General features: G+C 35.7%; 1 protein-coding gene across 1 annotated transcript; it reads right to left on the bottom strand.

Moving 5' to 3' along the window:
• Nucleotides 1-6,177: 6,177 nt before the first annotated feature.
• Nucleotides 6,178-14,350, bottom strand: si:dkey-195m11.8. Its single transcript, XM_087257671.1, has 3 exons — nucleotides 14,235-14,350; nucleotides 13,810-13,914; nucleotides 6,178-9,797 (listed from the first exon to the last, which is right to left on the bottom strand). Exon 3 carries the CDS (start codon nucleotides 9,787-9,789, stop codon nucleotides 8,980-8,982), a length of 810 nt encoding a protein of 269 aa, XP_087113797.1. The 5' UTR covers nucleotides 9,790-9,797; nucleotides 13,810-13,914; nucleotides 14,235-14,350; the 3' UTR covers nucleotides 6,178-8,979.
• Between the last annotated feature and the right edge of the window lie 231 nt (nucleotides 14,351-14,581).

Genomic DNA, 14,581 nt, shown 5'->3' with positions numbered 1-14,581 from the left:
CGAACAGGAATGAGGATAATTTGAAGAGTGCTGGAAACTAGTAGCCACCGAACTAAATTGTATTCCACTCCCCCATCCACTTTACTATGTAACTGAATGTAATTGGCTACTGCTTACCAACATTCTTCAAAATATCTTTGTTTCTATTCAACAGAAGAAAATGAATGGTGTGGAATTACTTGAGGATGAGTAAAGAGTACATTTTATAGTGCTTTCTTCACTGGAGCAACAGTTTTAGTTTAGCTTTAAGCATTATTAGTGATGAAGAATTGTCTTACTTAAAGGGCTCTATTTTAACGATCTAGGCGCAAAGTCTAAAGTGCAAAATGCAAAAGCATTAAGAGTGTGTCTGAATCCACTTTTGCCATTTTAAAGATGAAAAAGTATAGTTTGCACCCTGGTATATGGTCTAAAAGAAGTGTGCTTATTCACTTAATGAGGTTTGGGTAGGGCCAGACAGAATCTGCTGGCATTTTTTGTTAATTCTGCGCAGAATTTTGTAAAAAAAAAAAAATTTTTAATTTATGTGGAATCATTTTTGGGAGTATCGTAAACTAAAAACTTAATATATTAAATTGAAAAAAATATTACCTTTTTAACTTTTATTTAATGTTTACAACGCAAATCCAATTAGAGCCATTGTTTGGTACACAAGCAAGTCTCACATCTTATATATCTTCTAAAAGAGAGAAAATATTACTTTACAAACTGTATTGTGAATAAAAAATATTAACATTTTCATATTAGTCAATAGTATTACTGAAAATAATTAAATAATTAAAATAATAAAACCTGAATAAATATAAATTTACACACTTTTACACAAGTAAATAAATAGACTCAATGATGGGCTAAAAATCTGCGAAAATCTGTGGAGTCCGTGTGGGCCTAGTTATGCGTGTTTTGAGCATAAAGTGCATTAAGCCAATCAGAGTCTTGTCTCACATTCCCTTTAAGAGTCCATGGTGCATTTGATATTTACATGATGGACTTTGTAAGTAGAAAAACTGAACACTTTACTAGTGAGAAAAAGTTAAACAGACCATCTGCAGCACCAAGATAAAGAATGAGCCTCCTCCAGTTGGCCTCTTTACTTTCTCTTTACTTTACTCCTTTACTATTGTGGACAAGGAAACAGTGAAAACTCACTCCACTAACGATCCATTAGCCTACATATTTAATTTAGTTTGTTAAGCTCAAAAATTTGTTACAAAATTATTTCTAAACTCAACTAAATTTCCAGCAAATGAATAAATAATAATAATGTGTGGTCAAGAAACAAGTTATATACAAACATACATGCTTTTCTTGTAACCCATATGATAATGTATACGTCTAAAATCTGACAGGTGGACAAATCAAATTTTTGTAACATTTTGATCCTTTAATTTTTTTTCATATGTAAAGATATGTGTGCATTACTGTACATCCTGTGTGTTTTAAGCAATGTGTAAGTGTTTGGACCTGCATAGGCGCATAACCAACGCACTCTGCGGTGGACTCTAGACTAGTTTTTAGTTGGTCAACACGCCAACAATGAGCCTTAACACACCTCCTTTTTAGACCAGCACGCCCATGAGTCCACAAAGTGGCGCAAATAGATTTGCTATTTAAACAACGTGGCACTAAACGTTAAAATTACTGCTGTGCTGGTCTAAAAATAGCAACAAATTGCACCATACACACCTTGCACCTTATAGCACCAGTTGTATCCCAGCAGACACAACATCATAAGGCATTAATACAAGGATTGGTCAATCGGGAGGACTGGGAGAGTTCCCGGTGGGCCAGTCCATTTTTTGGCTGCGAGGGCCGGTTTTTCTAGCTGCTTGCAGCAGTCACACTTTTTTTCATTTATTTATTTATTTGACCATAGCCTCACTCTTTTTATTCATTATTTTGCTGCAGCTCCGCTCTTCTTATTTATTGTCTCGCAGCCCCATGAGCAAAATGCAGCCTGCAGGGTAATGATGATATAAGTATCATTCCGGCCACACAAGCGTAACAGTGCCATTGTGGTCCAGTGTTCAGCACGTTGCATTACAACATCTTCGATCCTCATCTGAGTAATTTTTTATTTTTTTGTTAAGACATATAAAACTGTAAGGTTGTTGAACATTTTAAGTTCTAAAGCAGCTGTTTTCTTGAAAAAGACGTGATAGTGTAATTAGAAACTGAATTGGACATGACCTTATTTTAATATAGTTAGTCGTGAACTGAGTCCCACTCCGGCCCTGGCCGCCAGCATCTAAGAACAATATTATTATGATGTCCAATAATGACATGAAATGACGTTGATGCTTGGTTGCTTCTAGGTTGTGTTGGAAAGTGACCAAATTCCAATATCTAGCCAACATCTTAATCCAACATCATATTTACATCAAATACTGACATTTATTTGTCAGGGATGGCAACCATAATCCATCGTCTGATAGACATCATATAGGTAACGTTTAAACAACGTCAAGCTGTAACAGCACTAGACATTGATATTTTGTTGATTTTAGGTTGCATTGTAAAGTGAACAAAATGCAACATTTGTCCGACGCTGGGTTCAGACATCAACCCGATTTTCATTTCCAAACAAAATGCAATGTCTAACGACGTTGGGGTACAACCTCAATCTGACGTCATGTTGACGTTCTGTGCCTGCTGGTATGATAGGGCCCTAAATGTTATCTTTTTTGTTTTCCGCAGAACAAGAAAAAAAGAAATGTGTGCAGGGACATGATGGTGAGTAAATGCATCTACAGGAGACCGTTTTATCAGTATCAATGTATACACAGAGCAGAATCTGTTGTAAAACTAGTATGAGCATTGGTATTTCTGCCATGTTGAGTGGACAATGTTGCAATTATAAGGGCGTAAAATAAAATAAAAAAATGAATAAAATAAAAAAACAACTAGGCTAATAGTAATCATATAATGGGCTAGCTAAAAATAATACAGCAAGTGGGCACTTCAACGTGCAGACCAAGAGTCGTTCTCAAAACTAGTCTTAGACTGCACAAAGATGTTGATCTTTACGATGAAAGACCGAACTGACGAGTGTGTAAGATTAAACGGCTCACACACTGAGTCGAAGACGGTATTGAAAGCTATGCGCGCCGCCGGTGGGGGAGGACGCAGAGAATGGAGCATCTGTCACACTCTGCTGCTCATTGACTGCAGGGAGCTGTTTTGGGTGCGGGGTCACAATAAGAGTCAGAAGTCAGCATCTGTGTTTAGCGTTCAGTTTGAGTGTAGAGGACATCCCAAAATGAGTAGAAAATGTGAAATAAAAAATAACGAAAGGTAGCTACTTGTGAGGGTTTTTAAAATACCAATCGTCCACTAGAGGGCAATACATGTACAATACGCTGTTTAAATGGCACAAATGACTGGAAAATTACAAATACTACTACAACTTCAGATGTGGAGTTATTTAATTATATAACATGTGACCCTGGAACACAACACCTCGCGAGTCGCACGGGCATCTTTTTGGCATTAGTCAAATGTAATGGGTCACAACGATCTAGTTGTCTTTTATGCAAGAAATCAATAAGAAATTAAGCAAAGATAATGTTCCATGGAGATATTTTGTAAAATATTATACTGTAAATATATGAAAATATGTTCTGATTAGTAATGTGCAACTTTAAAGGCCATACATTCTAAAGGTCTAATTCTAGATTTTCTACTCTTGCCCAAGCATAAATCCTAACATAAATCAATGGAAAACTTGTTTATTCATGAGATAATGTATAACCCCAGTTTCCAAAAAAAAAAAAATCACTTGTCATTACTGGTTTTGTGGTCCATGGTCACATAAATCGTGATTGTTATTTTGGACACTTCAAAATACTGTTAATATTTGCTTGAAGAGTTAACAGCCTACATCTTGCCAAATATAAACATATTTTTAACATATTTTAACATGTTAATCTGGCCTGTCACATTCCAGAGGTATTGAATTGAAAATGTTCTGGTTCTTTGTGTGCATGTTGTTTGTTAGCAAGCACTTTATAATAGCCTAATTAATGCTCCATTTGTTACATTGCTATTAAACTGATGATAAAAGCAACTTATTAATTAAATTTAACTTATGTTAATGTAATAATGTTTATCAATCAAATGTCATTACTGAGTTATTAGTTTAGTAATGCTTATAACTTTAATTTCTCATTGTTAATGCTACTTCATTATTCTTTTGCAGTTTAATTAGTTTGAAAACTGTTGTTTATTCTGAATAAAAGTTTATTGTGAGTACTTATGTGCAATACAGCAATGTATAAAACTGTAGTTTCTTTTGTTATCCCTCATGAAAAAAATACTATAATTTATTATAGTATACTATAGTGTTTTTTTAAGATTTATAGTAATGTACATGAATTCATCTGCTGTGGCAATACAACAACTATATGAACAAATTGCCCAATACTGTACTAAATGTACCACAATTTATTGAAATAAAAGCCAAAGTACTACAGTGTTCATTAATTTAACAGTTTCCAATGTTTAATACAGTATGCTGTAGAATTCATTAATAAAGGGCAGTATATTTGATAATAATAATACATTATATTAAATAGTTTAAAACATTTAAGTATATAATATTATAATATATAGTATACTATAAATATTATAAATTACTATATTATTTTTAATGTGAGATTCTATCTGTATAATGAACTCTTTTTTGCAGATTTTACCTTATATTTTATTTTTATATTGTGATATGCATAAATACAACATAATAAAATGAAAAAAAAAAAATAATATTGAAAGTATTTTACCACTACACAAAATCACCTTGACCTTTTCCTTGAAGGATCACATGATTTAATAGCTTATACGGAGGCACATCTGCACAGGCATAAGGTTGTGATTGCTGTTGGGAGTTAAAGAGCATGATATGTGAATGTCATCCTGGACAGGCTACAAGGTGACCTGACGGCACCAGCTGTGCAACTGGCCCTTATGGAACCATAGCGCTAATGCAAACTCAAGCATAAATACTGTTTACTGTAAAGCCTGGGAAAGCCTTTAATACTAGCAGATTGTAGAAATATATTTAAACCACTATGCTTTTGAGAAGGAGAGCAGACAATGCAGATGTAAATAGCAGACATTGTCGAAATCAGATAGATATATATATATATCAATACATATATGTTTCTGTCATGACAACTCTCTGAGAGATTTAGCATGGTGATGAATATGTATTTGGCAATGTTGATGTGTTTGGTCTTGGAGGCATGGATCTGCTACATGCTGCTGCTGCTGCTTTGATTATTATGGCAGATCAAATTCTAAGACTTGCTATTACCAGTTTATTCACAGACATGCAGTCACAATGCAATATAACACACTACTGTTGCAAACATAATACATATGTAACCAGGGGCGGATTTAACCAATAAGCGAGGTAAGCAGCCGCTTACGGCCCCAGGAAATCTAGGGGCCCTCAATAAATATATAGAAGTATAAATTTTGCTTTTAAACTATATATTACATCATTTTCTACCATATTTTGTATAGTGAGAACATTATTAAAAATTATTATTATTATAATTGTTATGTAATAATATTGCAAAATAAAATATCAAATTGCTAAAAATATATATCCATTGTTTATAGTTGTAAATTCATTTTAAGAAAACTAATCATTTAAAATGTATACAATGCATTATTTTAAAAGAAGATTGAGTGATATGGAAAAAAAGGGCACTTCAGGACTTGTGTCCCATAATGGAATAGCTTAGGGCCCCGAAATCTTGTGCCATATCGTTGGTGTGGGAGCAGATTAAGCATGACCTATCAGCCTGTCTGAGCATAGCTCAACAACAGAGCTTATATTACATTTTTGAAAGTGACGGGAGCTAAACATGCATCACTTTTTTGTGAGAAATTCTAAATATCAAAGAATCCCTATTTATAAAATCATGTTTCAAGAAGTACAGCTGTCTTCAAATTTAATACGTTTTAACGATATATTAAATGCTTCCATAACACTTTTATAATGGTTTCTAAAGGAACAATGTCTATATAATTCAGCATTAGCCTCACAAGATTGGATTGAATCTTAAAATAGAAAATTGTTATTTTAAATGAGAATAAGAATCATAAAAATAGTTTTTAAATTATAGACACACACACACACACACACAAACACACACACACAGTGAAAAAGTGTTGTATTGGTATGATAGATTTTATTTTGTGTTTTTTTCTTGAGGTAGACATTTAAACATGTAATACACAATTGCATACTTTGAACATTCAGAATTGTAACCGTGAGGTAGAACGTATTGTATATTTATGAAGTAACATGATTTTGTCCCATGTAATGCGTTTGTGAGTGTTACATTTGACACATTTATCAAAATTAAATATTAACTAAACTGTCATTTTCAGTTCAGTTTGTACATTTCAGTGTATGTCCAGCGTGCCTCACCATAACAAAAGCTCTCTATTCTTTTGCATGCCTCATTTAAAACAGAGAAGGGTCAGAGGGTCAGAGGAAAACACATCCAGTGATCAACTCAGGGGGCTGGGACTGCTCTGCGGGTTCCCATAGTAAACCTCACAATAGGTGAATAGTGGAAAAGACTGCGAAAAATCCCTTTAGCCTTTTTTTGCAGCAGCCCTGGGAAAGCTAGGATTATGCAGTTTGTAAAAAAAACGGCGAGTCGTTGTTTAATCATTGAAATACTGTAAGTAAAGTTACAAATACATTTCATTTTAATGACAGACATGACAACAACAAAAAAACTACACTAACTAGACATTAAAAACTTAAAATTTGTATAAGATAAACATAAAGTATGGCTTCATTCACAATTCCTGAGGAAAATCGGCTTTACATTCAAAGTTTATAGAGGAATTTTACATAATATTCCTAAAATATGAGTGTTTTTAGCTCACGGACTTCAGTGTTGGAGAACATCCATGACTATCACCACTGACATACAAATAGAATGAGAACCATATATTACACGTGTGACATGAAACTTTCAAATGTGTGCTTTAACGCAGCTTCATTTTTTTGTTCATTATTTCTTCTATTTCTTTTCCGTTCCTCTCTTTCAGTCTTCCTTTGGCTTGGATTTCATTGATTGAAGCGGTGGTTTAGTGCTTGCCACCATAACGTGCTTCACTGCACAGCATAATTATAGAGCGACAGAAAGAGGAAAAGAGGAAAGGAAGAGAATACAAAAAGAGGATACAAAAGAGTATCTGTGCCACAGGTCCCGTTAAAGTGGCAGTAAGGAATAATGATAATGTTGATTAAAGAGACATCAGTAAATCTTCCCAATCTGAAGTTTCATAAACTTTTAAAAATGTTGTTTTATGGTTTTCTGAAGAACCTCTAATAAAGCGATAGTTCGCTCCCCAAAAAAATGGAAAATGAATCATTATTTAATCACCCTCACGAATGCAAAAGAATAAATTTTGAAGAATGTTGTAAACTGGTATCCACTGACTACCATTTTTGGCTGCGAGTTTACCACATTCTTCTACCACAATCTTCTTTTGTGTTCACATGAAGAAAGAAACTCAAACATGTTTGAAACATGTGAAAGGTGAATGAAGACCCTGATATACTTCAAACTATGTTCTATATCATTCTGTATCATTAATGACTGATTGACGAAGTACTGTTTGAAACCCTCTGACACCCCTAGCTCTAGTGGGTGGGGTTGTAAATGTGTCATTTAGCCCTAAATACAACAATGGTGGCTGAGAGAGAACAGTTTCATAAACATCTAGCAAACAGCCATCTACACAAGAAGTGCATCACATTTTTACACTGATTTCTGGCAGCTAGCTATCTGCAACTCCTATATGGCCACTAACTCAAGCTAAGCAGGGGTATGTACCTGGATGGGAGACCACATGGGAAAGCTAGGTTGCTGCCGGAAATAGTGTTAGAAAGGCCAACAGGGGGTGCTCAACCTTCGGTCTATGTGGGTCCTAATGCCCCAGTATACTGATGGGGACTCTATACTGCTCAATGAGCGCTGTTTTTCTGAGACGTCAAACTTAAGTCCTGACTCTCTGTGGTCATTCAAAATTCCAGGATGTCCATCAAAGAGGAGTAGTGTTTAACCCCAGCATCCTGGTCGAATTTGCCCACTGGTCTCTGTCTATCATGGCCTCCTAACCATCCTTATATCATAATTGGCTTTATCACTCTGTCTCCTCTCCACCAATCAGCTGGTGTGTGGTGTGCGGCAATATGGCTGCCATCGTGTCATCCAGGTGGATGCTGCACACTGGTGGTGGATGAGGAGATTCCCCCATCGTTAAAAGCGCTTTGAGTGTCCAGAAAAGAGCTATATAAACGTAAGGAATTATTATTATTATTATTTTTTTTTTATTTGCCGCCGGTGTGCGCAAATTCATGAAAAAGATGTGGTGCAACAAGGTGGGCTTCTTGTCTGGTGTCAGAGCAATTGGATGTTGTTCTCCTGTCTGGATCAAAGAAGGCGGAGTTACAGCCACTGATTGCCTTATCGTCATTGACCAATGGGAGCTCAAAGGTGTTTAACACAAGTTAAAAAGGAGCTAAAACGAACTCCCCCAAAAGTTTGCTTTGGTCAGCTGCTTCAAACTGCCAAAATGTACTCCAAATAACTTCGATTTGCCTGGATTTTGTTTGAAATTACGTCATTTTAGTTTGTTGATTTTGTTTGAAGTATATCTGTGCCTTAAATAATGACGATTTAAAATTTAGCTTGAGCATCCATGGTATCTTTCTACTGGTTCATTAGATTTTGCCATTGTTCCTTGCATAAAAATGGTTCTTTACAGAACTGAATACTGTTCACTGACAGGTTCTTTGGGGAATGAAAAATGGCTCTGTTATGGAGTTTCTGATTTTACAATTAAATTTTACCACAGTACCACAGTAACATTCGTCCTGATGTTTAATACATTCAAGTATTGCTATAAACGTATAAAAAAAGCATCAACTGGCTACATCAAGTAGACTCAGGGATACGTATATTGTCCTGGACCTCCATAAGAGCGTGTCTCCAGAGGCCGCAGGTGACTGCTCTTACCCTCAGCATCTGCCTCGAGATCGGGCAGAGTGGAAAGTCTCTCTGGCCTATAGCTCTGGATGTCCGTCCCACAGCTTTCGTTGACACTTCCACCGCTGTCACCATTCTGCCGTTCACTCTTATCCCTGATTGTGTAAGGTGACACTCTGGCAGTTTTGGACTGGTCGAAGCCGATCTTCCGGTTTCGTGGGAGTTCAGCTGCCCCGTGGAGAGGTGTAGGGGTGTGCAGACCCGAGGTCAGAAGAGATGGGGTGTTGTGGGGGTAACACTGTTGGGGATAAGCGTAGCCTGGTGCAGGGGGCAAGTATGCAGATGGCAAGGCAAACGCTGGTGATGGAAGATAGGATGGTTTGGGCAGAAGATGCTGACTGCTGTAAGATGAAGGGTAATCTTGAGTGGGAGCACTGCTGTATTGTGGCTCGGAGAGATCACTTCCGCTGGCCTTCAGTGGGTCTAAACCAGCAGGCCCCTCTGTGCTGTACCCCCCTGGCCATGGCTCCTGGGGCTGCTCACTTCTCAGGAAACTCCCATGTTCTGGTAGGGCAGAGTTGAAGGAGTACCTCTCGGCGTAGCGCTTTAGTAAGCTGGAGGCACTGAGCGCACTGATGTCATCACTGTAGCCAGAGAATGCAGGACGACTGGGCTGAGGAAATGGGAGGGGCTTAGGATGAACTGGTGGAGATGTGGTGGAGGAGACATCATAGTGTTGCTCCGCCCACTCGGATGACCACTGCATCATTACCACACCTGGAAATAAAATAAAAGTGATACAGTTATATGCAATCTATAGGTTTCTTTACCACTGTATATGTTTAAAGAGCATTGGGTATGATCTTTTTTTAAATAGATAGTTTACATTTCATTTAGCAACCTTAAAAGAAGTTATTGAGTGACGCGGTGACGCAGTAGGTAGTGCTGTCACCTCACAACAAGAACGTTGCTGGTTCCAGCCTCAGCTGGGTCAGTTGGCATTTCTGTGTGAAGTTTGAATGTTCTCCCCGCATTCGCTTGGGTTTCCTCCAGGTGCTCTGATTTCCCCCACAAGTCCCAGGAGGTACGTATTTGTGCAGATTTTGTTTTCACCGACATAACACGACGAGCTAACCGGTAAGACTGGTTGTGTTGGGAAAGCTCTCCACACGAAGGCGAGCCATCAGCTGGTGAATTCGAATAGGAGCGTCACCATAGCGTTCGCTTGAAAAAACCAAATGCGGCCATATGTACCTCCGGCCACACGTAATCGCGGTCTCCAGAAATGTCCACGGGGCTACGTTTCAGAATGAGCTTGGGTTGAAAATGTCTGTAGTGTATGAGTGTGTATGGATGTTTCCCAGAGATGGGTTGCAGCTGAAAGGGCATCCGCTGTGTAAAACATATGCTGGAAAAGTTGGCGGTTCATTCGTCTGTGGCAACCCCAGATTAATAAAGGGACTAAGCAGAAAAGAAAACGAATGAATGAAAAAAGACAAATATTGAAAAAGACAAATTGAAAAGACAAATAATAAAACAATATAATGTAAGTTTCCATTACTTTACTCATTATGAATCCATTAGAAAGATAAAGGAAGAATTGAAACACATAATTCACCCAAAAATGAAAATTCTGAATAAGATTTTTGAGTTGAATCAATCAATCAATCATTATTGATAAATAAATTCATCATTGGGAATTAACTGCACAAGCCAACTTAAGGAGGTTTTTAAAGAGACAGTCTACAAAAAAATAAAAAAAATAAAGATGTATTGTGTAATTATTCTATTATATTATTGATATATATATATACATATATATATATATATATATATATATATATATATATATATATATATATATATATATATATATATATATATATATATATATATTACATTTTATTTCTTGTTTAAAAAATAAGCAAAATAAACTTTGTAGGAATTTAAATAAAAATGCATAATATTCTGCATATGAATACCAATTTTGCAGCAGATAGTAGGGAAGTGTGGAATTTTTTTTGCTGTTTCTGCAATTTCTCAGATAATTTTTATATAGTAAACCCACATCTATTGGATAGATAGATCCCACACACATTGCTATAATATGTGTTCATATGATAATATATGCAAAATTTAACTTGAAAAGACAAAATCAAACATTGCAACTGTCCCCAAGCAAGGGGATGGTTGCAACAACCCAAAGGGAGAGTTGCAACATTTATGAACATGTAATAATAAAAAAATTCTAAAACATCAGGTTGGATGTTATTTTCAAAATGTAAACTAGCTGAATGTGTTAAATTGTCCATATAAATACAGACTATTAAAAGAACAAGCAACAACCAATTATCAGGCTTAAAAAAACTGAACAAAACAATTTTAATTACTAAAAATCTAGACTGAAGCTTCTTCGAACTTTGAAATGAATTAATTAATCCATTATTTAAAAAAAAATTAAATTACATTTGAATCTGTGATAAAACTAAATTCATTCATTCATTTTCTTTTCTTTTTTTTAATCAGGGGTCGCCACAGCGGAATAAACTGCCAACTTATCCAGCACATGTTTTAAGCAGCGGATGCACTTTCCAGCCACAACCCAACACTGAAAAATACAATTAAATTTTACATTGTTAATATGACCATGTTTTACATGAATTTTGTAATTTTGGACAGTTGCAGCATCATGTCAACCCTGATTAAACTGTCTATGCTAGGGAGATACAATAGCTTTAACGCTTGAAAGCTATACCTATGTAAAGCTAAGAAAACAATGATTTAAATTGTACAACTGAATAATATTTCACAAAAACAGATTAGACAGTATGAGAAATTTTCCGAACATTTAAAAACAATTTTTTTTTACTAAAAAAGGGTTTTATACTGAAGGAACGGTTACATTTGGCTGATTTCTCTGAGACTGAAGGAGAGTCTAACTGAGAGTATGTGATATGAATATCATCATTCTAGCTTCCTGAATGAGCTAGATTAAGTCTTGTTGCAACTGCCCCATGTTCAGGGTTTCTGCAGGTTTCACCAAGTTAAATTTAATACATTTTAAGATATTTTTAAGACCATTATGAATGAAATTTTAGACTTTTTCAGGGCAAAACACTAAGGATTTTATTCGAATATCCCAGTTGGAAAAGATTTTCACTTGCCCTATTAATAATTGATTATAATTTAATACATTTAATAATACAATAATAATAATTTAAAAATAAAAATCTAGGTCAGGTCAATATCACCATCAGTAAAAAAAGAGAACTTTTAAACAAATGTTACCGTAAGGAAAGTAATTAAATTCTAATTTTAAATAAAGAGATATAAGTTTTATTAAGATTGGGATTGTTGGTGATTCTATGGATGTTATGGCCAAATTGGGTAGCTATACACGAACCAAGGAAAATTAAGACCTGTTAAAAAAGATTTAAGACCTACAACACAACATTTTAGTAGATGTAAGGCTTTTTAGGATCCCACGGATACCTTGATATTACTACTGCCCACACTCTCCCCGACTATTTAAAAAGATAGCTGTTAAAAAATGGACAGAATACTAAGATACACCCTAAAAATAAAGAAAACCTGTACTACTTGGCATCCCATTGACCACTGAATTTAACTTTTAAAAAAGTAAACAGTCCCATTAAAGATCTTTCTCTATTTTCATCTGGTGTATTGTTTCCTTCTGACACTTACTTTGTTGTAATTGTGGTAGAGGCAAAACCGTTTCAACTTCACAACTGGACTGCAGCAAGAATTCACCATATGGAACCTCTTAGTAATCTGGACAAGATGTGATCTATTCTTTGCGTCTTAATCTGTGCAATCTCAGTAACACATAATCAGTGCGCACATCATCCTTCTCACACATTCTGATGATTTAAAGACAAATTAAAAAAGCGAACAGTGCTGAACGCTGGATTAACTGAAGAGTTATATTTACACAGTATAAGTGGGTGTGTGTGTGTGCACGTGTGTCTATTTTCGCCTTCTGGAAGATGAAGACAGATTAGAATCGGCAGATTACAGTAAAGTTCTAGCTAGAGTAGGAGACTGACGGCACACTAAGAGCATTTTAAACAAATATACATCAACATTACTATATTCACCACAGTTCTGGAGTCAAGATTTTTGGCTAATCCAACAAATCCTTGCTACGCATAAATGCTCTTGTTCATTCCGAATAGTTAATGCCTATGGCTGTTTCTGTGTTATCTTTATATCTTTTGCTGCTTCCCTCCATTTCACACACTTTCCACTGAAGAGACAGGATCCCATCCATAAATACGGCTGCACACGGAATGCTAAGAATTCAGCCTGGGATCTATTTACAAAGCACATCCTCTGCACACACACAAGCACACACACACACTCCAAGTTGTACATCACACAATGACTTTTCTAACAAATCAAATAGCAAACAAATCTGCAATGCTAAATCAGTCACAATATTACCCAATTACATGAACTGCAAATGAACTTTGATTCAATGTTGATGGGCAAAAAACTTAATTTTAACACAATAAAGATTTTAATTTTTATATTTTATTTTTATCAGTGCATCAGCCAATAATCAAGACTTACTATTTGTCCTAGAAAAAGTGAAGAGACTCTTGAGATGAGAGCAAAGAAACAGCTGCTAAAGTCATTACTCTCTCTCTGGCTACTGCTGAACACACACATTACCAGGAGAATCTTGTCCAGCATGAACACATTTACATATGCACAAAACAAAAATGTAATTATTAATGCACATGTCTGTTTGCTCTTTTGCACTCACCATGCTGTTTTAACCAGAATTCTGTATCAGCTTATTTTTGTGAGTTGATTGTAAAAGCTAATGATGTGCAAAAGTCTTCCCACCATTGTTCATAAACACAGAAACCTGAAAGAAGAATTAATTATTACTACACTTTGCATATCACAATAAATAATTACTCCATTTTGCATTATATATCAAACAATATAATAAATGATAGTTTCAAAACATTTTTTTAAACACAGCTACACTAAACACACAAATTCACATTTAAAAATAACATGAAAACGAATCAGCACTATGCACGTAACGTTACCATTAAACATTATGCATTTTACCCTCTCATTCACTTTAACTTCATATGCAAACGGCTAGTAACTTCGTCATGGTGAATAGCAGAGAAGATTGAAATATAAACAGTATTTTACATGCATTAAGGAACATACCAGTGCTTTGTGCATCTCCATTGCAATGTAGCAGTTGTAAGTAAATTCCAGGCTTTACGCTGCCATGCCTTCACACTCTTTTTTTTTGTTTCTTGCCTCTTCTTTTTTTCTTCTATGCAACTCTGCACAACCTCCCTCTGTCCTATGACAACAGCCCCTCCCCCAGCCAAATCCTCCCTTCCCCCGCCCTGCCTTTATGTTCAAAGTATTTTAGCAGAGAGAGAGAGAGAGAGAGAGAGAGAGAGAGAGAGAGAGAGAGAGAGAGAGAGAGAGAGAGAGAGAGAGAGAATGACTGACTTTAGGAAATTAGTCAATAAATAGATTTGGTGCTGTTTAATCGACAGTGT

Source organism: Danio rerio, chromosome 6 (genome assembly GCF_052040795.2).
Source record: "Danio rerio strain M-AB ecotype USA chromosome 6, GRCz13ab, whole genome shotgun sequence".
In the NCBI taxonomy this organism is placed as follows: Eukaryota; Metazoa; Chordata; class Actinopteri; order Cypriniformes; family Danionidae; genus Danio; species Danio rerio.
Note: the sequence above shows the minus strand (reverse complement) of the source record. Positions and strands in the feature narration are given on the sequence as shown.